Source organism: Haliotis cracherodii, unplaced genomic scaffold (assembly GCF_022045235.1).
Source record: "Haliotis cracherodii isolate W230 unplaced genomic scaffold, xgHalCrac1.p SCAF_15, whole genome shotgun sequence".
Classification (NCBI taxonomy): Eukaryota; Metazoa; Mollusca; class Gastropoda; order Lepetellida; family Haliotidae; genus Haliotis; species Haliotis cracherodii.
The window spans coordinates 7,105,392-7,131,972 of NW_027266270.1; the positions used below are offsets into that span (position 1 = coordinate 7,105,392).

General features: G+C 41.5%; 2 protein-coding genes across 4 annotated transcripts; one reads left to right on the forward strand and one right to left on the reverse strand.

The window, feature by feature from the left end:
- Positions 1 to 1,945: 1,945 nt before the first annotated feature.
- On the forward strand, positions 1,946 to 10,003 carry LOC139461760 (proline-rich transmembrane protein 1-like). 2 transcript variants are annotated; one of them, XM_071243218.1, is made up of 4 exons: positions 5,765 to 5,870; positions 7,293 to 7,440; positions 8,904 to 9,029; positions 9,610 to 9,932. In XM_071243218.1, the coding sequence occupies exons 1-4, from the start codon at positions 5,851 to 5,853 to the stop codon at positions 9,769 to 9,771; spliced, it is 456 nt and encodes a 151-aa protein (XP_071099319.1). In that variant the 5' UTR covers positions 5,765 to 5,850; the 3' UTR covers positions 9,772 to 9,932. The 2 variants fall into 2 exon arrangements, with proteins under 2 accessions (XP_071099318.1, XP_071099319.1); XM_071243217.1 differs by lacking the exons at positions 5,765 to 5,870; positions 7,293 to 7,440 and adding an exon at positions 1,946 to 2,188 and having other exon boundaries at positions 9,610 to 10,003.
- A 5,074-nt stretch (positions 10,004 to 15,077) lies between these two features.
- LOC139461762 (uncharacterized) lies at positions 15,078 to 25,222 on the reverse strand. 2 transcript variants are annotated; one of them, XM_071243220.1, is made up of 5 exons: positions 25,123 to 25,222; positions 22,689 to 22,826; positions 20,073 to 20,317; positions 18,646 to 18,709; positions 15,078 to 16,992 (listed from the first exon to the last, which is right to left on the reverse strand). In XM_071243220.1, the coding sequence occupies exons 1-5, from the start codon at positions 25,196 to 25,198 to the stop codon at positions 16,106 to 16,108; spliced, it is 1,410 nt and encodes a 469-aa protein (XP_071099321.1). In that variant the 5' UTR covers positions 25,199 to 25,222; the 3' UTR covers positions 15,078 to 16,105. The 2 variants fall into 2 exon arrangements, with proteins under 2 accessions (XP_071099321.1, XP_071099320.1); XM_071243219.1 differs by having other exon boundaries at positions 22,689 to 22,829.
- Between the last annotated feature and the right edge of the window lie 1,359 nt (positions 25,223 to 26,581).

A 26,581-nucleotide genomic window follows, 5' to 3' on the forward strand; every position in this document is an offset into this window, starting at 1 on the left:
CTGCGGCATGGTATCTCAGTGTGCTAGCACTATAAATCGGCATCAGTCCAGTCTAGTACAAGCAGCCACACAAACACACACACGCGCATCCACGTCGCTATATAAGTGCAATAATCTTGGACGCGACGTTAAACCCCATTTCAGCTCACCTCACCTACTGTGCTCAACCCAGCTGCAGAATTGGACATTACATAATAGTTTGTCTTGATTCCGTTTCCTTTTGTTTTTAAGTAAATATGTATTACTTCAGTTTTTTCGTTCTGTTGGCGAGAAAAACGGCTTCCAAATGGTGAAACCCGCGAGCAAACGCTAACAAACCCAGGAACATTATCAGGATCAATCTGGGATTCAAACCCACGATCAGTGGCTACTGGCACGCCTAAGGGATGCAACTCTAAGGCCTTAGATGGTTGTGCTAGTTTTGTTTTAAGTGTAGTGACAATATTTGCAGGAAACAAAGAACAAGGGGAAGTTCACACGTGAGCATGTAGTTATACAGTATATTACACCAACTAACCAGGAAATCTGTGTGAGTCATTTGAACCATCGCATATTTATGTGGCCAATGACGCGTCCACATCCGACACATACAGATTAAAAAATGTATTCAAAAGTTGAAGAAGTTGGATTTGGCCAAATTTCCAATCTGAGATTATGGAGCTACTCTAACACACTCAGGTGGAGGACCTCGACACATGAGGTACAACCAGTTTTAGACGACTAACGGGATCGGGTTGTCAGGCTCGCTGACTTGGTTGATGCATGTCATTGATCCCAACTGCGTGGATCGATGCTCATGGTGTCAATAACTGGATTGTCTGGTCCAGACTGGATTATTTACAGACCGCCGTCATATAGCTGGAATATTGCTGAGTGTGGCGTAAAACAACCAACCAACCAAATGTTTCCATAACCATATCAGTAAAGACAAAGTTTCTTTTAAACAGTGGTTTTAGAGGTAAATTGTTTTTTGTTTTTTATAGATTTCTGAATTTGTATGGAATATACAATTTACGAACATCATCAACATATGCACATAAAATGGTATTCATCTCGAACATCATCCATGTCACATCATCAACAGATACTTTCTTGTGTTGGGATGTTATTCCAACATCCAGGATCGAATGGCAGCCGCCACGGTGTCCCAATAAGTGTAATGTAAGGGCGAGAGGGAGGCAATATTTAATAATAATGCCATATATGGAACATTTCGACGCACGTTCTATACCCGCTTTAAGTGTGCTCTTGTAAACATGGTGTTTGTTTGTTTGTTTGTGATAGATGTATAGATCAATACCAGTTTGGTTTAAAACATCTTGAATATATGCTAGCAATTGTAATTGTATCATTATATAAAAACGTGTATAAGATGTAGGACAATTCACCAACTTTTCCTGATATAAACGTTTCAACTCAAAAGTTATTCCTTATTTTAACAATGTTATTATTTTATCTTATTTGAACATTTATTTGAATAGGAGTACCTAGGTTACTATAAAGCAGAATAAAGGGTTACTTTAGTTTAACTCTGAGAAGTTTTCTAAGAAATGTACATGAGCCAAATATCGTCGTATACAAATTCACGAATTCAATGTCATTGTTGCTTCTACCGTCAAGGGGCCCGGGTGGCCCAGCCGTCTAAGGCGCCGCAATTCGCTGTGTAGAGTTGCGTCTCTTGGGCACGCCAGAAACCTATGATTGGTTTCACCGAAGTGGTAAACGTCTGAGACCTGCACCACTTCGGGCTTTCCTCCAAAATTTAGCTGACAAGCCCCGGTATAACTGGAATACTGTTAAAAACGGCGTAAACCAAACTCACGCACACTCACCTACCGTCAAACTTCTCTATTGCACGGCTTGCAAACATCTGAGGAAATCAGTTACGGTCCCTAGGTCAAGGTCAATCAGTAAACACGGAATACTGAAGGCCTTTTCTTGAGGGATGGGAAGGCGTAGGAGTCGTTCATCATCGTCGAGGCGTACCAGCCACAGATCTAGAGGAATTCACCAACGCACAAGTGCATTCTCAAGAAGATCAACGGGATTAACAAGGAGGCCATTCGGCCACTCACGTGGAAAAGGATTCTTCTTCGGTGCTAGATCTAGGTCTCTATGGAACAGGCTGTCACACAGTATATCCAAACGATCAAGTAGTTTCACGTTTTCTCGACGTAGAACTGAAAAGGTAGTTTTATTATTCACCCATTTATCAACGATACACTTTATTTTGTGAGAACATTACGTGCGGACGGGGCTATTTTGGGCATCAGCTGGTGATTCGAATCGGTGGGTCTGGTCGGTAGCACTGCAACTATTCACTGGAAGGTCTATTCTACTGCCGATTGCTACTATATTAATAAGAAAACACACAAGTAATGGATAGACACACAGCGCGTGTATCTCAAAACTGTATTATCTGTATTATTTTACTTGAACATGTCAATCCTTGAGTTCGTTCAGTTCACAAATTAACCTGCTATCCGTCGCCACATACGACCTTGAACTTCGTGTTGTAAATGAGAGTAATGCCCCTTGGATCAAGTGGACGCAAACTCCTTCCCAGCGCGTGACACCTTCGTTACACTCTCGGTAACATAGAGAGCTCCGCGAACAGACTATCGCTGTGAGGAGCCTGAAGTGGACGGTTGTTTGTTTGTTGTTTAAAGGGGAAGTTTACACGCAAAAATCACTTTCTTTCTTTTTCTAAACAAAACGCAATTTTAGAATAAGTTAGTATCTGTGTTTGAAAATATACACTCATTTTTTTTCACAGTGAAAGTAGGAAGCTCACAATAGTGTGAAATTGATATGCCGTTATGAGGCCTTCGTTTTACGAGCGAAATAGGCCTGAGTTATCCCCCTTAGATTATGACGTAATTGGTGCCAATTCAACTGGGTCCCTGTCTATTCTCAACGCAAAAGATATCAAGGACCAGTTTGCGGTAAAACAACATGGTCTACGACACACTGCGGCGCAGTGGTGACTCAGCATAACACAATTCTGGCTGGCATCTGAGATGCTAGAATCACAAAACTGTACCTACACCACGTGAAGCGGCTCTAACAAAGCATGATGACGTCATAATGTTTATCAATTGGCACCAATGACGTCATATTGCAAGGGGCATAAGCCATGGTGTTTTTGTTATGGAAATAGAACACTTGGTAAATGTGAAAAATATAAATCGTTTTAGTGCAAAAAATATGTTAATTAAATATGATGTTTTTATATTTTTGTCTATGACACTTCTATGTTAACACTTTTAATGTGGAAAAAGTACAAGAAAAAAAGGTTCATTTCTGTGTGAACTTGCCCTTTAACGCCGCACTGAGCAATATTCCATCTATACGACGGCGGTATGTTAATAATATAGTCTGAACCAGGAAATCCAGTGATTGACATCACGAGGATCCTTCTATGTAATTTGGGGCCTACCTTTAGAATACAGTACCACAAACTTTTCAAACACTTTTCAACTAATTTGTAGTATTTTGTTGCCAGTCACACAGGCGAAACAATGCCCTGTGACGTCAGGGGTCATCGAGTGTGCATAAGCTCCTCCCAGTGATCTATCATCTCTACACGCAATGTCATTGAATACGCCCAGCGGTGTGGAGAGTTTTTAATATTTGTTTATGTTTACTAAATATAGCCTGCGGCGGCGCATTTTATAACAGGCGCTAGTTTACGAAAGCATTTTTATTTTTTTATTTTTTTATTTTGTTTTTCTCGTAATTCAAGTGGCTAAAATGGTTATACATTGGAACTAATATACATATATGATTTTTTCGGTTCATTAAATTTCATTATTATGATCAAGAATGCAGTTTATTAGGGATATTATATTGGCGCTGGACATATCCAAATGTCGCTTGTGTTAGGGTAGGTTACCCCGAACTCTATCCTTAGCCCTTGGACCCCCATTACGATCAATAACCCCTTTACGATCATTAGGGTTAGGTACCCGTTTAGTGGCTATTAGATTACCCGAACTCTATCCTTAGCCCGTATTACAATCAATAGTAGCTATTATAGATTCAATAGCGGCTCCTAATATTCTTCACACAAAAACTTCTAGTAAAAAGGATGAAATGGTTTTGTGTCGAATATTTTGGCTACTGGAAACTGTCCTGGAATATTCACACAAGCCACTTAAAACGGCTACATTTTTTCAGTACTGATCCAAAAGCGATCTCACCTAGCCATGCCCATGCCTCCCTCGTTCCTTACTATTATCCACATCATCCTTACAGTGTTCCCTACCACACTTTTCCGTCACAAAAATCATCCGACGAATGATTAAGTACCATGTCATTCATGCGTACTCGCGAGTTCGACGTCTGACGCCTGGAGCCGTTTTTAGTAGGTGTCCGTAGACTAAAGTCACGAGACACCATGCCTACGCGTAACCCTCGTAAGTGTTCGTCGACTGTTCGACCCTTTCCGTTCAGTTCCGTAAAGTTGTAGGCATGACTAGGTAAATTTGCACAAAGTGTTCCAGTGTGGACGTAGCTCAGTCGGTTAGCTGTCGGGCTATCAATCCGAAGGTCGCGAGTTCTCGTCCGACGGATTCTCACAACAACTGGTTGATTGTCTTTCAGACATGTGGCCTACGGCAGAGATCGTCCTCACAAGAAGTTGTGGTACTGCATCTAAAAAGATGTCGCTTTGCCCCCATGCGGGGAAAACTTCATTTTGGAGTTTCACCTCGGGGTCATGCATGAATATTAAGAGAGGTCTATTCCAGTTAGTTCAAGGGCTCAGACGTTTAGTACTTTACCCATGTGGGGAATCGAACCCTGGTCTGCGGCGTGACGAGGCTGCATGATTCTCAAGGAGTTCCTTATGAAGCGATACACATCGCGATACTATAGTTCGGGGTACGCCTGCACAAGGTACGATACACATCGAGATACTATAGTTCAGGGTACGCCTGCACAAGGTACGATACACATCGAGATACTATAGTTCAGGGTACGCCTGCACAAGGTACGATACACATCGAGATACTATAGTTCAGGGTACGCCTGCACAAGGTACGATACACATCGAGATACTATAGTTCAGGGTACGCCTGCACAAGGTACGATAAACATCACGATACTATAGTTCAGGGTACGCCTACACAAGGTACGATACACATCGAGATACTATAGTTCAGGGTACGCCAGCAGGGTACGATACACATCGAGATACTATAGTTCAGGGTACGCCTGCACAAGGTACGATACACATCGCGATACTATAGTTCGGGGTTCGCCTGCACAAGAAACGATACACATCGCGATACTATAGTTCAGGGTACGCCTGCACAAGGTACGATACACATCGCGATACTATAGTTCAGGGTACGCCTGCACAAGGTACGATACACACCGCGATACTATAGTTCAGGGTACGCCTGCACAAGGTACGATACACATCACGATACTATAGTGCAGGGTACTGCTGCACAAGATACGATACACATCACGATACTATGGTTCAGGTAACGCCTGCTCAAGATACGATACATATCGCGATACTATAGTCACGATACTATTCACGCTGTCTTTGTGTGAACTTTCTCCTGTCCCGGCTTCTAAGATGGTGTGCATTTGATATCCTTTCCTTTCCCAACCTCGCTGATCGATCAACACATGGGAATTTATATGTATATTGCGAAATGCATCACATTTCACTCACGCTGATCATGGTCAAAAACTCGTGGGTGTGATGTATGACGTCACTTGCAGGGTCACACTCCAGTCACGTGACGAGTACTGATACGACGTGAAATGTAATCGCTGATAAACGGGCTAGGGTTATTGATATCACATTGTGCTCTGAACGTATTTAACACAAACATGTCGGAAAAGGAAGGTAGGTGATGTAGACCTTGAATATTGACAACACGCTGTAAAACATGTTTACTCTTGATATATTTAAATTCAGATTTAATATGATTTGTCTGTTGTATGTTGTCGAGTTGTAAGTTGGTGACATTGATAGCTCGGACAATAGCGATAAGCTGATCGACTTAATGTTGGTAGACAAGGGATAGGTAGCCATGTCTGGTTAAAGTGACATACTTTGTTCATAAATGTGAACAATTCTTCCTTTTGTGTATGTTGTCAAGGTGTTAACGATTGGACCCATTACAAAACATAAAATCTCAAACACTATTTAGAGTCCCATTTTAAGCACGTGTCCTTGCATTGTTGGACGGTGAGTGAGTGAGTGAGTGAGTGAGTGTTGTTTAACACCGCTTAGAACAATGGTATTAAATCATTGTTACAACCGGAAAAAATATTTAAGCATATTACAAGATAAAACTCAATTGAGAGCTCTTTGTAAATTTAGAATATCTCTCCATAACTTCCTTGTCAATAAATATCGTAGAACCAAGGATAGTGATTTTGAAAATTATATATTTTCTAACTGTACCAACCTGGAGATTGAAGACGAGTTTCATGTTCTTTTTATATGTGAAAAATATAAAACGTTGAGATTAAAGTTTCTACCTCATTTAGATATTAAACACAAAGACAATCAATTGATGATCAATTTGTTGAATTCGACCAATGGAGATGTTATTACATCTTTAGCAATGTATTTGAAACATGTATTTAGACTCAGGTGAACATTTTATACTATGGTCAAGATCACTTTGATTTTTATGTATCTGTTAAATCTGAACTGTACTATGGGCCATATGGCCTTGCATACTGAATAAACTGTCTGTCTGTCTGCTTAGAGCAGTATTTTCAGTCAGGGATTTTAGTTAGAGACAGGATTTATTTTCGGTCATTGCTTCTTCAAGAGTAAGTGAGTTAGCGAGTGAGTGGTAGGGTGTGTGAGTGAGTGAGTGAGTGAGTGAGTGAGTGAGTGAGTGAATATGGTTTTACGCTGCTTTTAGCAATTTTCCAGCAATATCACGGCGGGGGACACCAGAAATGGGCTTCACACATTGTACCCATGTCGGAAATCGAACCCGGGTCTTTAACCACTTTAACCACTAGGCTACCCGACCGCCCTAGTGAGTGAGTGAGTGAGTGAGTGAGTGTGTTTATCGTTTAACACCTCATTGAGCAGTATTTGTTGGAGACAGGATATATTTTCGGTTATTGCTTCAAAACATGCATACTGGTCTCTGAAGTGAGGAGCCGGACATTTATTTTATTTAGTATTTTCTTAAACAAGTTATGTTTTAGTCAAAAAAGATCCCAAGCCCATTCGACTCTAGTTATACTAGCCCATGACGTATTTTCACGATGATGATACAGTTTTATTTTGTTCATGCAAGAAGTTTACCCCAAGGAGCCCCACCCAGTTACCAGCAAAGCCAGGGCTACGGCCCCACCCCGGGAGGCACCCCCGGGGTACCGAGCTATGCAGCTGTAGGCCAGTCAGGCTATAACACTCCATATAACACTTCATATGGACAACAAGTTATAGTATGTTTTGTTTTAAAAGAGTATATTCTAACTGTCCAATTTTACATACTGTATAGGGTCTTTCGCCACATTTCGAGGTGAAGAATTGCGTTCTTTGGCACGCCAGAAACGTGATCGTGGGTTCGAATCCCGGTTCGCCGGGGAGCTTTAGGTTTGTCAGCACCATATCCGTGATCGTGGGTTTCATCAAAGTGGTAAACGTTTAAGACCTGCATCACTTTGGGCTTTTCTCCCACATGAAGCTGACACGCCATTATGTGAACGAAATACTGTTTAAAGCGACATTTAAAACGAAACTTACTCATTCACTATTTGTCAATATTTGTTTTGATGACTTTGTGAGCCCTTAGACACTGTTTTTCTCTTCTTTGATTTAATCTAAGTTTACACGTAATTTATTTGGAATACTGTTCAAACCTCACTCACTCACTCGTGGGCATCACGGGGCACGATATGCTTCTTTGGCCACCTGCTTGTCATAAAAAACGCCATCGTGGGGATTTCAGGTTAGAATAGGTACCTAGCAACCTTGCTCGGCTTCGTTCCACATCGCGATTTGCGCGCAAGGACGATCGCAACGCCAACACTTTAACATTGAGAACGACAGCCCTTGACAAAACGTCGTGTGTGGAAAGGGGCGATGGACGTGGGAGGCGACTAAATAGGTCGGGTGGTCAGACTCGGTGGTTGATACGCGGATACCCCGACGACGTGGATAGTTGCTGAACACTGGATTGTCTGCTCCAGATTCGGGTATTTAAACGCCGTCTTCAAATATTGTTGCGTTCGGCGTTAAACAACAAACAAACGTATTAGGGGCCTAATTGAAGACCATGCTGTTTCAGCATGAACCTGCCTCCTGCTAATAATCACTGGTTTGCCTGGTCCAGATTCGATTTTTTATAGGCCGCCGCGACACAGCTTAAATCGCACCTTTGCTTTGCTTAAGACAAACATTATACGTTTTAGTAAAAAGCAATGTCGAATGCTCCTGATACAGCGAAACGACGTTACCCCGAACTCGTTTATCTCGATACATCCCTAAGACAATGTATAATAGGTCGTCAGCAACCTATGCTTGCCGTAAAAGGCGACTATGCTTGTGAGAGGCAACTAACGGCATCGGGTGGTCAGGCTCGCTGACTTGGTTGATGCATGTCATTGGTCCCAATTGCGTGGATCGATGCGCATGCTGTCAATCACCGGATTGTCTGGTCCAGACTCAATTATTTACAGACCACCGTCGTATAGCTGGAATATTGCTGAGTGAACTAACAAACAAACAAACAAACAAACAAACAAACAAACACACATAACTTCATGGTTCCGACGCTACAGTTTCAGCATTGTTTGATACTGGGGTTCGCTTGTCTCGAACTCCGGGCAACTCGATATATGTTCCTGTGTCAAAGACTTCGTGTTATCGAGGTTTCACTACCTTGTGTTTTCTTTTGTGTCTCCAGGTCCATCAGCCAGGGGTCTATCATGGGTGCGTGAACCAGGTGCCCGACCACATGGGACTCGCAATCCTCGCCACCGTACTGTGTTGTTGGCCTCTGGGCATTGTCGCAATCCTCAGAGCTCAAGAGGTGGCTATATAGAACATCTTCTCATATTTTTGTTTTTGTTTACTCAGTCAGTCAGTCAGAAGATTCATAAATATTTTCAACCTTCTTTCTCATGTGAAAAAAGTAACATGGGTAGGGGAGTGACCATTCTCCATTGAACGTCCACGTGAACCCAATCAAAACAAAGGATGCCTAGATTATTGACCTAGTCAGAAGACGGCTTCATCTCGAATCACATCGATTCGGAAATTTTGATTGTAACACAAGTAAACCCTCAAAGAATGCAAACATTCCATTCATGGTATACCCTTTTCGGGGTAGATACCACGGACCCCGGAAACAGCTAAATGAACAAAATAACCGCAAGAAGATTACAGCGCGGTCTTTATTGTTTGCATTTTGAACTGTCCGTTTATGTTCGTTTTTGAGATTTAGAAAACAGACATGCTGCCCTGCATGTTTCGCTTTCTTGTCCCGAAAGTTTTAATCCCCTTCATGACTTAATGATTAGAAATGTCTCACTGATTATTTGTATATTTCATTTCAACTCACTATATCTAGATCTTTACACCCCCCTAAACGTCTTTTCCTATTTTTTCAGGCTCGGCGAGCATCAGACCGAGGGGACCTTCCGTCTGCCCTCATGCTGTCCGCGCAAGCAAAGCGCTATTCTCTCTGGGCTGTGGCCTGTGGCTGTATTCTCGTGGCCGTGGCCATCGTCATCGTCGTTGTCGTCATAACGTCAAACTCGTATTATTACTGAGCTGGACACTCACAGGGGTGGGAGGTGTTGGGTTGGATTGGGTGTAATGTAACGTGTTGATGATATTTCCATGCCATGGTAAGGAAATGGAAAACAAACATGCTTGTATATAAAACCTTGTGCAATAAAGAGTCCCCTGCAGAAGAAAGATTCTCCTTTATAATTTGCTCCGCCTGTAAACTAGTATTAAAGGCGCATACCTTTTATTAACCACCAACCCAAAAACCCCACAAAAACAACAACAAAACAATCCAAAACACAAACAAACACGCGCAAAAACCATTAAAAAAGCATCAAGCAACCAAAAAAACCCAACAACAACAAAACGAAAAAAACCCCAAAACAAACAAAGAAAGAAACCAGGGGCAATTCGTCATCAACAGAAACTGCCAAAAAAAAAGGCATAACCAGATTTCAGATGTTGAAGGTAACATTTATACCCAAAGAGTGATGACGTTGCAAACAGGGCAATAGTGGACACGTTTCCAACAAGACATTACATCCAAAATTACAATTGTCACGAGAACTCAAATACCTCGTGTGTCCACCATAAGCGTCAAGAACCGCCGAGTCTCTCTTGCATATGTGCTAATCACACGTTGACGTATGTTAGCCAACTTGGTTTGTAGCGCAAGCCGTTACAGTGTCTGTAATTCAGGATGACGCTGTCACACTCGTAGGGGTTCTATCGTGTTCATCGCTAACGGACTGCCTCCGTGGTCTTGTGGTAGAGCGTCCGCTCGGGGAGCGGAAGGTCTGGGGATCGATCCCCGGCCTCGTCATGCCAAAAGACGTTAGAATATGGTACTTGTTACCCTGCTTGGCGCTCGGCATTAAAGTGCTAAAACCATAACTTGTCGGTTTGGGGTCAGTATACCGTGTCTGAGCAGGGTATTTTTGTCAAACTGCGGCATGGTATGTCAGTTGGCTAGTACTATAAAATCGGCATTAGTCCGGAATAGTACAAGCAGCCACACACACACGTGCATGCACGTCGCTATTTAAGTGCAATAATCTTGGATGCGACTTTAAACCCAATTTCACCCATATTCTCTGGCCCATGCCATATTAAATATCCCGATGAGTGAAATGACGGAAATACCTAATGGATGACATCGCCATCAAAGAGTGGGTGAATGTTGTTTGACGTTGAAGTAAGAAATATTCCACTTCCTTAATGCCTGCCTACACCTCACCAGTGACTAAACAAGACCCACGACATCAGTGAGCGGGGATCAGCCAGGTCACCGACGCTGACCACCTAATTTAATTAAGTAGTCTCTTACTACTTCAAAGCAGGGTCCCCGTGGGTTCATATCAAAAGAGGCGGTCGGGTAGCCTAGTGGTTAAAGCGTCGGTCGTCACGCCGAAGATCCGGGTTCGATTCCCCACACGAGTACAATGTGTGAAGCCATTTTCCGGTGTCCCCGGCCGGGATATATTACTAAAAGCGGCGTAAAACCATACTCACTCATTCAGATATGCATATTGGATGAACTCTACTGAACAAAAACATCTTCCCTGCACACTAAGACATCGTCTGTTACCTATTCAGCAGCATCGCCACCTTGTGCCACGTCTCTGTCATGCAACTTTGACCACGACATGTGTGGCTTTACCTCAATGACAGTGTCCGGAGCGGGGTTTCTGATGTGGAGAAGGGACCACTACTACTACTACTAATGATGATGATGATGATGATTTATTTTATCCTGTAAATAATAATAATCATAACAACAATAACAATAGGAACCATACTCACACACTCACTTATTCATATCATAAGGGGAAGAAACTATTTTTTCGTTTCTGAATATTGAAATATTAATCAGATCCATTTCGTACAAAGTATCTATCACTGCTGGAACCCTCCAGGAGATGAAGATGGCAATCGAGTGTAAACTGAACCACTGACAGGGTAATGATGGTTTCTAGCGCCAGGAACAGTCACTTATTATCGTATTATAAATGGAGTTCTTATCCCCGGCCACGAAGTCGAAGGGGGATATGGGAATGGGTGCTGTCCGTCCGTTCTTCCGTTCGTAACGTTTCGACTGAAAAACTAAAAAAACATGAGAGATATTTTGACCAATCTTGGCACATAGACTGGTCAAGTGGTGAACTGGTACCTTTTGACAGTTTTGGATTTTTTTATTTTTCGAGTTCCCATGGCAACGACTTTGTGACTTAGAATGAAAATGACGGAAGTGATCCTTTCCGGGGCAGATCTTAAAAAACCGTACAATATTTCATCACCAAACTTGGCAGTCAGATAGGTCTAGTGGTAAACTGGTGTCTTTTGATTGTTTGGGATTTTTGAAAAAAATATTTTTCGAGTTTCCTTAGTAACGGCTTAAACTTAAACTAAAAACGTCGATAGTTCTCGTTTCCGGAGCAGATCTTGAAAACCGTACAATATTTCTTTTCTTTCACACAACCGGAAATATCATATTGACGGGGGATATGAGTATTTCATGCTTGTTATCATTATATAAGTAAAACTTGCTATTGCGACTGACGTTTCCTTCACAAAATGGAAAGCAATAGATCAATTTTTAGGAAAGGATGGCAAACACTTACATGGCTTAAACTAACAAACTTAAACTAAACTATTTTATCTCAACGGTCAAAACACACAGGCATGTGCAAATAGAAGAATTTAATTGTGAAATCAACAGTAGAATCACGGGAATGCGGCAAATTCATTTAATAAAATCATGATAACATAGGGGAACTGATGAAATGATAGTGCAGGTCAAATGACGATACATGTCTGTAAAATTAAATTTCGGCGTGTAGATCAATATCTGGTGTGTCCACCATGTTGGGCGATACATGCACGACATCGTGATGGTATACTGTTGATTAACTTGAGAACGGTTGCCTTGGTATCGCCCGCCATTCCGTCTGAAGAACTCCCCCTGGGTCAGAACTTCTGCCAATACTTCTAACGAATGGAACAATGACAGGACGCAAAATCCATCATTTGTTTGTTTGTTGTTTAACGCCGCACTCAGCAATATTCCAGCGATATAACGGCGGTCTGTAAATAATCGAGTTTGGACCAGAGAGTCCAGTGATTGACATCATGAGCATCGATCCAAGCAATTGGGATATGGTGACATGCATCAATCAAGTCAGCGAGCCTGACCATCCGATCCCGTTAGTCGCCTCCTACGACAAGCATAGTCGCCTTTTACGGCAAGCGTTGGTTGCTGAAGACCTATTCTACCCCGGATTTTCACGGGTCACAAAATCCATCAACACGTCGCTGGTCTGTCAAATGTCCATTCACAATAACCAAATCAGTTCGGCTGTCAAGTGTGATACCGCCCCACACCACTACAGCACGCCCCATGATAACATGTTATTTCTTTGCTGATAACACTCGGAATCCTGTCTTGAAGAGACAATTAGGACCAAACTGTCTCAGTGGTAAACACAGTAGGTTCTATGCTAATTATATATACACACGTGATAATTATACTTGTCTGGTCAGATGATATGGTTACAACGCAGTATATGTGTATTGTCAACGCATTGTACATCATCTCTATATAAGTGTTATTGTTAATATTATTGGGAATTTTACAAACGTTTGAACATTTTAGCGAGTGTGCTTATAAATCGTTCTTCAAAATATTTGACACAAAAATAGCTCCTATTCTTTCCTGTGGAAATATTGGGTTTTGCAGAGGCTAAAGAAATTGAATCCGTACATTTATACGCATGCAAAAGATTTCTTGGTGTTAAACATAGTACTTCTAACGTAATGGTTTATGGTGAATGTGGTCGCATGCCCTTGTATATATATCACTACTTAAAAATCATAAGATACTGGTAAAAATTACTAAAAATGCCAGTAAGTAGATTGTCAAAACAATGTTATAATATGATGCTATTGTATGAAAAGAATGGAGATCAAAATTGGGCATACAATGTTAAATGTCTACTGTATAAATGTGGGTATGGTTACATCTGGGAAAACCAATGTTTCTTAGAGAATCATGCCATGTTCATATCGAAAAGAAGCCTTTTTGACATGTACTTTCAAACATGGAGATCTACTGTAGATGTTTCTAGCAAATGCGAATATTATAGATATTTTAAAATGCAAATATGCGCAGAAAGATATTTAACTGATGTTAATATAAGAAAATGCAGAATATCATTATCACAATTTAGATGCAGCCCACACAGGTTAATGGTTGAAGCTGGCAGGCACAACAAAATACCCAAATGTTTAAGATTATGTAAACAATGTTCTTTAAATGTTGTTGAAGATGAATTTCATTTTCTGCTTGTATGTTGTAAATTTGATAATTCAAGGAAAAAATATATTGAACAGAAATACTATGTACATCCAAATAAATACATGTTTATCTCTTTATTGTCACATGTGAGCAAAACGGCTATACAAAATCTCTCTCTCTCTCTCTCTCTCTCTCTCTCCCCCCCCCCCCTCTCTCTCTCTCTCTCTCTCTTTCTCTCTTTATATATCATGCCATGTTATTAAGAAATGTATCCTTGTAACATTCCTAACCGCTTCCACATTGTCATGTATTCTGTACTATGGCTGTGCCTTACAGTTATATATGAATAAACTGATTGGGTCACTATAAGTGTCTGACGGTATGTTGTACGCCCAACACAACATCACTATCATGATAACATGACACACCTGAGTATGATAAGATCGGGAACAAATATACTACCGACAAAAAATAAGGGAACTGATGAAATGATAGTGCAGGTCAAATGACGATACATGTCTGTAAAATTAAATTCCGGCGTGTAGATCAATATCTTGTGTGTCCACCATGTTGGGCGATACATGCACGACATCGTGATGGTATACTGTTGATAAACTTGAGAACGGTTGCCTTGGTATCGCCCGCCATTCCGTCTGAAGAACTACCCCTGGGTCACGTTTGCGGGTGCTGGGTTTGTAGTGTTTAGTCTCCACCCCAGAACATCCCACAGATACTCATATGCAACATGTCAGGGGACTGAGCGGGCCAGTCCATTGTCCCTATGTCTTCTGGTCTGGCATTGTCATCTCGCTGTTCAGAACTTCTGCCAATACTTCTAACGAATGGAACAATGACAGGACGCAAAATCCAACATTTGTTTGTTTGTTGTTAAACGCCGCACTCAGCAATATTCCAGCGATATAACGGCGGTCTGTAAATAATCCAGTTTGGACCAGACAATCCAGTGATTGACATCATGAGCATCGATCCAAGCAATTGGGATACGATGACATGCATCAATCAAGTCAGCGAGCCTGACCATCCGATCCCGTTAGTCGCCTTTGACGACAAGCATAGTCGCCTTTTACGGCAAGCATGGGTTGCTGAAGACCTATTCTACCCCGGATTTTCACGGGTCACAAAATCCATCAACACGTCGCTCGTCTGTCAAATGTCCATTCACAATAACCAAATCAGTTCGGCTGTCAAGTGTGATACCGCCCCACACCACTACAGCACGCCCCATACCGATCATGGTCAAGAATTGTTGCCCCTGCATACGCCTCGCCGCTACGTCGCCAACAACAGCCTCGCCGCTACGTCGCCAACAACAGCCTCGCCACTACGTCGCCAACAACATTGTCATAATTGATTTTCATCGGACAACTTGGGATGTTGACACCCCACAATCTCGTGATTGTTTGTGATTAGATATTGCGTACTACCCGTGAAGATCCGGGTCAGAACAGGTCTTCAGCAACCCATGCTTGCTGTAAATGGCGACTATGCTTATCGATATCGCCGTAAAATGCGGCTAACGGAACCGGATTCTCAGGCATGCACACATGTTTGATGCATGTCATCATATCCCAAATGCGCAGATCCATCAATCACTAGATTTTCTGGCCCAGACTTTATAATTTACGGGGTGCGGCGTTAGACAACAAGCAAACAAACAAACAATATGTTGCGTTCAGGTTCAACGCAACGGTAGTGTAAATGTTCACCTCAACGATAGCTACATTTAAAGTATTAGTTCCTTTATTATATATCGGTAGTATAATAATTAAACTTTCAACTTAATCAAAATAGTTTCAATGTCACGTGTCAATTGGCATCTCACGTGGTATATATGTGTAAGTAAGTAACTCTCCAAAGAGAAACATATCATTCCAATAATAAATTAAATAAATGAACCGGATTTCGGTCAGAGGGGAGTATTGTTTTACCCCGCTTTTGGCAACATTCAAGCAACAAAAGGATGGCTGATACCATCAAAAATGGGCTAAACTCAGTATAGGAAATCGAACCCGGAACTGGACGTGAAACCTTAACAGTTCTATCCTGTACGCCTTTAAAATTTACCCTTGTAGTCTTAAATTACTCTGGTAGTGCAACAAATTTTCCCTAAGTGATAAAATAGTTATCATTTCCTGGTTGAGACAAGTCGTCATGTTGTGGTCGATGTGGGTGAGGATGTCGTCGTTGTGAAGCAGCGAGGCCTGAAGCTGCAGCACGGTGGCCTGATGAAGCAGCTGTTCCTCAGGGGTCAAGGACGAGGTGTCGAGCTGAAAGAGCCCTGGCTGTCGGTGGAGAAGGACCTTCTCCTGCTGCAAGAGGACTTTCTCCGCGTTGTTCTTCTTCAGCGTGTCTTGCAGGTTCTGAAGGAGTCTCATCTGGTCCCCGATGAAGTCCAGCTGACGTAGAAGGGCCGATGGCGCTGTGAAGATACTTGGGTCGCCGACGTTTATGACGAGTCGCTGGGACGTGGCTAAGATCAGGTCTTGTTCGTTTAGCAGCAAGGCCTGGTCCGTGGTAATGAGAGTCTGTGTTGTGTGCAGGTTTGTTAGTTTGGTTTGAAGATCTGAAGAATATATCTGGACCTTTTGTTTGATGTGTAGAAATATATCAGTTTCTGATTCAAGGGAATCACTGCCCTGTTTGTTTAACTGCATGCATTCTTCGTTTTGATTTTTTAATGCTAGAATATTGTGTGATGTTTGTTGTGCTAATTGGGTTACTGTTGTATTGGCTGGTGATTTGGAATCGGGACTTGACATGAGTTTATGTGTTGTTGGTTTAGGTGTCGTTGGTATTTGTGTTGTTGGTGTATATGTGAATAGATGGTATGGGATTGGTGCGGCGGGTTTCTGCATGATTGGTTTGTGTGTGGTTGGTTTGTGTGTGGTTGGTTTGTGTGTGGTTGGTTTAGATGTGTCTGGTATATGTGCAGTTGGTTTAGGTGAACCTGTTAAGAAAATAATACATGTTGGTTTTAGGTCTTTACAGAGTACAAATAATACACATTGTTTTCTTATACTGATGGTTTGTTCATACTGAAGTTCCCATTAATCCTTTCCAGAAAAAAGATAGAGTTCCATAATTCCAGACTCTCCTCATATGGCAGTATGGCAATGTCAGTATTACTATTTTATTACCCGGTTGTGGGCCCTTGAAGAATAGGTCTTCAGCAACCCATGCTTGTCGTAAGAGGCGACTATGCTTGTCGTAAGAGGCGATTAACGGGATCGGGTGGTCAGGCTCGCTGACTTGGTTGATGCATGTCATCGTATCCCAATTGCCTGGATCGATGCTCATGATATGAATCACTGGATTGTCTGGTCCAAACTTGATTATTTACAGACCGCCGTCATATAACTGGACTATTGCTAAGTTCGGCGTTAAACAACAAACCAACCAATCAACAAAGTTATGAGAAATGTCCCACGTACAAGTAGCAGAACTATGTTCTAAACATGTCAATGAAAGCGACAACACCCTTTCCATAATCAAAGGTATTCTCTGCTGAAAGGCAGAGTCCATGGTACAATTCCGACCACATGTATATCATGTCTTTATGAATCACTGTCAAATAGTGATAATACCATGTGTTCGTAAAGAAAATGGTACCCGTCATAAACACATGCAAAGGCAAGTCAATTAATCACCTGAAAAAACGTGAGAACATAAGACACAAGTCAAAATCGGGAATCGACTCAGACATTATTTTTGTCACTGATGCGTCAAATGTGGAATGTCCTACCGTAATATTATTTGAAAGTTTGAATGTTTTGTTTGTTTGTTTGTTGTTTAACGCCGGACTCAGCAGTATTCCAGCTATATGACGGCGGTCTGTAAAATAATCGTGTCTGGACCAGACAATCCAGTGATTGACATCATGAGCATCGATCCACGCAGTTGGGATCGATGACATGTATCAACCAAGTCAGCGAGCCTGACCACCCGATCTCGTTAGTCGCCTTTTACAACAAGCATGAAAGTTTGAATGTTGTAACCTTAATCAAACAACTTGGGAGCAAGAGTTGAATGTCGCTTTTCGTAGAGAGAGCATGCTTGATTGCGAATTTTAGACATTAAAGGCTGGAATATTGCTCGACAGAAAGGGAAAGTTGACTATTGTCACATTGTCTCTCCCCTTGTCATATGGTCTTGTGGAGGGTGTTTTGTCACTCTGAATCTTTATGCATATATCTAAATATGAAACAGGCAACGACGTCAGTGCTACAGTCAGTAGTTAATCTTACAGTCAGTATACGTCCATAATAAAGTCAATATTCGACCCGTGAAGATCCGGGTAGAGAATATTCTTGTCGTAAGAGGAGACTAACGGGTTCGGGTGGTCAGGCTCATTGACTTGGTCGATGCATGTCATGGTTTCCCGATTGCGTAGATCGAGGCTCATGATGTCAATCACTGGATTGTCTGGTCCAGACTCGATTATTTACAGACCGCCGTCATATTGCTGGATTATTGCTGAGTGCGGCGTTAAACAACAAACACATAAACAAACAAACAAAACTAGCAGTTGATATTCCAAAACCAACAGTTAATATTCCAAAACCTGGTGCGTGTTACATCAGGACACGCATGATATACTCACACTCAGTCATATTGGCTATAGCTACAATTGATCCATAATGGACGCGTGTCCCCCTGAAGATTATCTGCAAATACATAAACACAATCTTTCAGTTGTAAAAGAAATTATTACAAGATATTGTTTGACCAATTTGTCTAAGCGATCCAAAATGATATCTTCATTTCAGTTAGCACAATTCACAGGACTATTTCCATAAGGAAATACATTGTCACTACACACAAGCGTAGCGTCAACAGAGGATCGAGACAATGAGTCGACAGTTGACCGACAGTGCGTCTACAGTGCATCGACACTGCTCCGACGCATTCGGGAATTGACAGACGGACAGTTTATTTGTATATATGGTCGAAAGGCTAAAAGACCATCATGTACACATTAACATTGTAACAAGTTACAACGAAACCTTGACATTGTGGTTTCAGAACATTTAGGACGGGTTTACAACATTACTTTATCATCCAAAACTGGCTCCCACGGGAGATATCGCTTGGGTGAGATCAAGCGATATCTATACTGTAGATATCGCTGCAATGAAATTGCATCACAATGCTTTGCAGACCATTTTGACGTCATTGGTTACCATGACGTCATTATCAAATGACATCACTAATGGCTCTTCTACTGAAGATGTTAGCAGTACTTTTTACACTAAGACACTGCTTATTACTTTCTACAAACTGAAAAAGTTTGAAGAATGGTGTTGGATGATAAATGAAATCTCACCCTCGTGTCTTTTGATATCAAATATATCAACACTCTTTGATAAAAGTGGAAAAAATCCTCGGCAAGCCTCGGAGTTTTCCTACTTTTATCAACTTGTGTTGATATATTTGATATCAAAGGACACTCGGGTGAGATTCTCTATTTCTTAACAGACTTATATTGGCTTCTTACGAAATATGCGTTGTCGTGACACGGATAACTTGGAGCATATCATGCAGCTTTTCTCGAGAAGGGCCATTTCTAAAATATTGTTACATGTACTTATTTCTTAAATTTGCATCTTTTGAACATAATAGTACATGATTTTCGTCTTCATTTGGGTCGTTAAATTATGGACAGGATATATTTTCAATTGCCGTTTTGTTTTAAAAATCTAGGTGCTCTAATGTTAAAAGTGTACATTGCATCTAAATGTCATTAAGACTCGACGGAGATGAACTCCTTTTATTGTCGTAAGGTAGGTCTCAGTTGCAATAGAACTTTTGAATTCAGAATAATAATGTACACAATTTGATTGATTTCTCGTATACGCAGGAACCATTCCCGTTGATATATAGAGAATCTCACCCGAGTGTCTTTTAATATCAAATATATCAACACGAGTTGAGAAAAGTGGAAGAATTCCGAGGCTTGCCGAGGATTTTTGCCACTTTTATCAACGAGTGTTTGAAAATTCCTTTCCCCAACCGTCTGTGCGTACACACCCTAGAATTAGCTGTTCCGTGCAGAGAGAAATTCGTGGCTGTCCATCTTGGTGTTGAAGGCAATGCGATGACTTTAGATGTCTGTCCCCCCGTCTGGACCAAGATGTCCAGAGTGGTCTGTCCCGGCAGCAAGTAATCAAACGACAGACAGACGGCTCCATTGTAGCAGAGCGGGGGACTCACCATATCAGTCCCGTCCCCGTCCTTTGTCAGTATGTTGGTAGTTGTGAGATGAACGAAGTAACCTATCAACAGATGCATAAATATTTTTGACTGCCTTCATGTTGGCTTGAAGTCTGTCATTGTTCTCGAATAACAACTGTTTTGTAAAATAAGTATGAGACACACATAGACACACTTATGTTATTAAAAAATAACAAAAAAATGTATCTTCCTTAAACCATGATGATGAAGAAGATAACATAACTCGTTCGGATTTAAATAGAACGTTAATAAACGAATTAGTCGCGCCAAATTAAGACACATTTTCCCTGTGGGACGGATCAAGATTGATAAGGTGTGTCCTCTAGCCCAATGTCGATCTTTCTCTGATTCGGTACCTTCATAATGGGAGCACTATGTACTTCTACGTAGTCCTTCCTGCTTCAAACATTTTAACCTCACCGGGTTTAACACCCACATACAGTAACGTACGTTTATATCGAACACGCTTATAACGAACTAATGGATATAACGAACACGCTTATAACGAACTGATGGATATAACGAACTGTGTTTGATCCCGTCCATTTGCTGTATATATGCTTAAAACGAACTACGGTTATAACGAACTAAAATCAGTGGTCCCTTTGAGTTCGTTATAACCGCCGTCAGTACGCGTTAATCAAACTCAGACACACTCTCAATAGTTAAGGAAGGTTGCCCTGATAATGGACTAATATTGTTTATTGACATGATTTTTTTTATCGATACGAAAATTTCTCTTAAAAAAAATATATTAAAGATCATGAATAGTTAAGTACTTACCAGGGGTGAAGATATACAATGTTTTTTCGTTTTACGATATATATCTATCCATGGTCTCGCGTGATATTGACAACTGCTGCTATTAGAACTTGAAATGTATTGACAGTAGATCAGTCTGCATATATGTCACAATAAGGCGTAGTTAAGCATCGTTGGTCGCGGAGAGTAGGAGGATGGGTGACCGTATTAAGCAGCTTGACTCCTGAGTGTGACTAGAGATTCGGTCCTGCCCTACACTGCCAGAAAATTCAAGTGCGCACTGATCCGTTGACAGGGATAACAATATTGTGTAGCGCCGCGGAACAGCTATCCACGTGGGTAGTCAGGGGCTGTATTTTTTATATCATGATTATTATTATGATTATTATGATGATGATGATGATGATGATGAGTATCATTATTATTATTATTATTATCAGATTAAAATAAGAAAATGCAGCAAAAAGGGTTTGGTCGATCATGGCACAGTCAGGCTGGTTAGGCTCACCATCAGCTAAGGGCCCTTGCCCCCTCTACACGCAGCCCAGACAGTGAATGGGACTTCTCCCAGGAAGCGCTGCCTGGTCAAACCCACCAGGAACCTTTCGGAGAATGTGAAGACTCCCCAACTACTGCAGTCTTCTGCATTACCCAGATTGTCAGAAGGGCTGTATTCCTGGTAGCAAACCCGGGCACTCTCCCAATGTCAGTCAACAGATTGGGAGGTACCAATGCGGAGGCGGACAACTTGGTACTTGGGATGCAAGCGTGACATTTCGAAAGCGAGGTCCGCATTTTTGCCATGTTTTTCCTGAATCTTGTCAATCACATTATTGTCAAAAGGGACAGAAAAATCAATAATATAAATGATTTCATTGGATATATAAAAAAGGACAAGATCAGGTTTGTTGGCCTAGATACTGCTTAGGTGGTATAGGGGCCTATTCCAAAGAATTTTATATTTGGCATTTTCCATGACGCCCTCTACATATTCCGGGGTGGACCTCTGTGTCAAAACCATTGCGAAGACGGTAATAAAATGATCGAGCCACTCCATCATGTCGCCTAAGATGTGTTTTTGACAAAGCTGGGCATCCACTGACAATGTGTTGGACAGTCTCATTAAATTCATTACATTTCCTACATTTCATATTTACATTTTGATACAAAATTACACATTGACGGTTTCGAGTGGAAAGTTCTGATCCTATCGTTATTGCTGTGTTTACTATTATTATTTACAGAATAAAATATAACATCATCATCATCATCATCATCATTATCGTCGTCGTCATCGTCGTCATCATCATCATCATTATCATCATCATTATCGTCGTCATCATCATCATCATCATCATTATCATCATCATCATCATCATCATCATCATCATTATCATCATCATTATCATCATCATCATCATCATAATTATCATCATCATCATTATCATCATTATCATCATCATCATCATCATTATCATCATCATCATAATTATCATCATCATCATTATCATCATCATTATCATCATCATCATTATCATCATCATCATCATCATCATTATCATCATCATTAGTTGTAGTAGTACAACGTCACTGTTACGTCCTGTGTGGAGGTATAGCATAAAAACACAACACTCTATAGTTTTTACAAACCATGTTCCATTGTTTGTATTCCATCAAACTGGTTGTCCCTTCTCCACATCAGAAACCCCGCTCCGGACACTGTCGTTGAGGTAAAGCCACACATGTCGTGGTCAAAGTTGCATGACAGAGACGTGGCACAAGGTGATGCTGCTGAATAGGTAACAGACGATGTCTTAGTGTGCAGGGAAGATGTTTTTGTTTAGTAGAGTCCATCCAATATGTATATGTGAGTGAGTATGGTTTTACGCCGCTTTTAGCAATATTCTAGTTTCATCACGGCGGGGCACACCAGAAGTGGACTTCACACATTGTACCCATGTGGGGAATCGAACCCGGGTTTTCGGCGTGAGGAGCTAACGCTTTAACCACTAGACTAACCTACCGCCCCAGTATACATATGTAGAGGACTCACTCTCAACTGTGCCCCCGTGGCTATAACGGGTCAGAATAGATCCCCAGGAACCTACGCTGGGCGTGAGAGGGGTCCTAACGGATCGGGTGGTCAGGCTCGGGGACTTGGTTGATGGCGTGACATAGTACTTGGACCGCGCGGATCGTTGTTCACAATATCAACCACTGGTTTATTTAAAGGCCCCTGCCATAAAGCTGGCATATTGCTGTGTGCGGCGTAAACAAGATCATACACTGACGAGGAAAGGACACTTTACCAAAACCAATGTATTGAAAGTGTGATTCGAACAAGGAATAGAGTAATATAATGGGATTTCTCCAAAGATGTATAATGCCGTTAAATCTATCTATAAATGTGTATATTCTCGTATTAAATATGACCATCATTTTTCAGAGAGTTTCGAATGTTATCATGGAGTTCGGCAGGGATGCATCTTGAGTCCGATTTTATTTAAAATGTTCATAAATGATTTATCAAAGGAGATCGAATCTGGTTGTTCTCCAGGAATCCAATTCCACCCAGAGCTGATAGAGCTTTTTCTGTTGTTGTTTGCGGACGACACATCCCTTATTGCTGCCACTGTGTTTGGTGTCAAAAAGCGTATTAACGTTCTTACGAGTTATTGCCCGAGGCATTCAATATGTGTAATTCGTAATACAACAACAGATTTGTGTGTGTGTGTGGGGGGGGGGGGGGGGGGGGGGGGGGGGGGGTCATATTTAAAAAAAATTAAAAATGCGCAAACATGTGTCAAATGTGTCGCTACAGGCAAAAAAGGCTTTGTTCTCTGTCTTAAAGTCCTTGAGAAACGTGAAACCATATGATTATGGTGTGTATTTTAAGACATTTTATGCACAAGTTCCTCCAATTTTATTATATGGAGCTGAAATTTGGGGGCTAGCTATTTACAAAGAAATTGAACCTGTCCATCTATTTGCATGTGAGCAGTTTTTAGGGGTAAAGTCATCCACGACAAACCAGTGTCAGTGGTGAATGTGCAGTATATCCACTGTATATATCAGTATTTAAGCGACGTTTTTCACAGTAGTGTAAGACTGGGGGGCACGGGCGGCCCAGTCGTCGAAGGCGCCGCAATTCGCTGTGCAGAGTTGTGTCTCTTGGGTACGCCAGAAACCTATGATTGCGTGTACGAATCCCGGTTCGCCCCGATTATGTTTCAAGGTTTGTCAGCACCATACCCGTGCTCGTGGGTTTCACCGAAGTGGTAACCGTCAGAGAACTGCATCAGTACTGAGTACTGAGTACTGAGTACTGAGTAAAGAATATTAATGACGAACGCTGTGACTTAAAGCTCCACCATATTGGATGTGTTCACAGTGGCTGCAAATTGATAATATATACGCCCCATGTCCTTCCAGTCGCATTACTATCTATTTGTTGATTTCATGATTACAAACGCTAGAATATCTGATCTTCCTTTTAATAACGCCCGACATATAGTTTGGTTTCTTTTGCTCGCGACAATATTATCTTCATTGTGTTACGATAAATACCATGGACCCGTTTGCGATGTCACCATCTCCTATCGCCAACTTCGCACGTACACAATTTCTCGTGGCAGTAACGTGATTGGGCAAATAAGTATAGTGAGTGAGTATGGTTTTACGCCGCTTTTAGCAATATTCCAGCAATATCACGGCGGGGGACACCAGATATGGGCTTCACACAATATACCCATGTCGGGAATCGAACCCGGTTCTCCGGCGTGACGAGCGAACGCTTTAACCACTAGGCTACCCGACCGCCCAGGCCAATAAGTATAGCACCCTGCCTTCGAGACTGGACTTGGAGCTATGGTAGGGAATGAATACAAGGTATTTATCACAGAATCATAATGCTATACACTGGATAATCGTTGAAGCGTGTATAGCGTGTATAGCATGATATATTTCTATAGAAATAATCACACCCCCTATACATATAGACTATATGTATAGAGGGTGTTTTTTTTTCTATACGAATATATTATGCTATACACGGTATCATCGAGTTCATGTGCGCAAAACCTACCTGCGACTGTCCCCGCACAGACCGTGGATAGAAGGATTCCAATCAGAGAACTGAAAGAGACACGCATGTGTTTCATGATGGAGTAACACGTCGTTACTACTGTGTATAATGTTGGTTGAACTATTTGCATCGGCGATGTTTCAGCGTCTTTATCTTTGACACTATCATATTCGCCGCTGACATATCTAACCTCACGTTACGTCACGATTTTTTAGCATGTCATAAAGGTCAGTTTTCATTTTCTATCTGCTTTTTTGTTTTCAACCATTTTATTTCTGACTAAGGGGTATATCATTTGGTCGGTCTGTTTAAAAAACCACGTGACTGTGGCATCGAGTGAAAATTTCAGGAATTCAGCGACACAAAATCGATGTTTTTTAGAACCTATTCTTTAGGATGTTTAGCCACAGGTGACATGTGGACAGCCTATTAACCACTCGTCAATAATATCCTCATGTCATTCCACACTACTGCAGAAAAGATTTGCAACCCGTGAAGATCCGGGTAGAGAATAGGTCTTCAGCGACCCATGCGTGTCGTAAGAGGCAACTAACGGGATCGTGTGGTCAGGCTCGCTGACTTGGTTGATACATGTCATCGTATCCCTATTGTGTAGATCGATGCTCATGATGTCAACCACTGGTTTGTCTGGTCCAGGCTCTATTATTTACAGACCGCCGTTATATAGCTGGAATATTGCTGAGTGCGGCGTTAAACAACAAACAAACAACTATATGCACAGCAGTGGGTCGACGTTGCGCTTTCTCGTATCGCTAGAATCCTGTGCAGATTCCGGGGTAGAATTGGTCTTCAGCTACCGACCGTATGATCTATATGGCTCGGGTGGTTATGCTCGCTGACTTGGTGGATGCCTGTTTTCGAATCCCAATTATACGTAGATCTAAGCTAATTATGTCAATCACTGGATTGTCTGGTCCAGAGTCTAATATATACATACCATGGTCGCTGTATGGCTGAAATAATGCCTATGCGACGTTAAATTTTAACTCGCTCACATACCGCCTTCCTATAGTTGGATTATTGCTGAGTGCGGCGCTAAAAAACAACAAAAATATAAAAAAGATACAATGTCAGTTTATTATCAGAAAAATTAAGCCGAGCAACGACTGACAACCCTGGGTACGTCATGACAATACCCGATGATAAATAACAATGTAAACAAACCAACACGAACTGATTTGAGCACGCAGTTAGACAGAACCTAATTGCGGATTACATTTGTCGCGCGTAACCAAACACCCAGTCTTGTGACATCAGTTAGTCAGACGCTGCATACCAGTCTCCTAGCAATAGCTATCAATCGTCGTATGTAAACAAACGCGGTCCATTTCTAGATTTGGTTTAAGTCCCAATGAAGTCAGTTATCACTAAAAATGTACCCTTGAAATAAAACAAATTAAAAAAGGAACGATGTAACGTAAGGGTATATACTTTGGGC

Excerpts from the sequence above, each read along its gene's own strand:
- LOC139461760 (XM_071243217.1), top strand. The coding sequence starts at position 1,946 with ATGGGAAGGCGTAGGAGTCGTTCATCATCGTCGAGGCGTACCAGCCAC. Across the intron at positions 2,189-8,903 it reads CTCGACGTAGAACTGAAAAG|GTCCATCAGCCAGGGGTCTA; the intron begins GTAGTTTTATTA and ends TTGTGTCTCCAG. Across the intron at positions 9,030-9,609 it reads CAATCCTCAGAGCTCAAGAG|GCTCGGCGAGCATCAGACCG; the intron begins GTGGCTATATAG and ends CTATTTTTTCAG.
- LOC139461762 (XM_071243219.1), bottom strand. The coding sequence starts at position 25,198 with ATGAAACACATGCGTGTCTCTTTCAGTTCTCTGATTGGAATCCTTCTA. Across the intron at positions 18,710-20,072 it reads ACGGAACAGCTAATTCTAGG|ATAATCTTCAGGGGGACACG; the intron begins GTGTGTACGCAC and ends ATGTATTTGCAG. Across the intron at positions 16,993-18,645 it reads TATAGCCAATATGACTGAGT|GTTCACCTAAACCAACTGCA; the intron begins GTGAGTATATCA and ends TTTTCTTAACAG.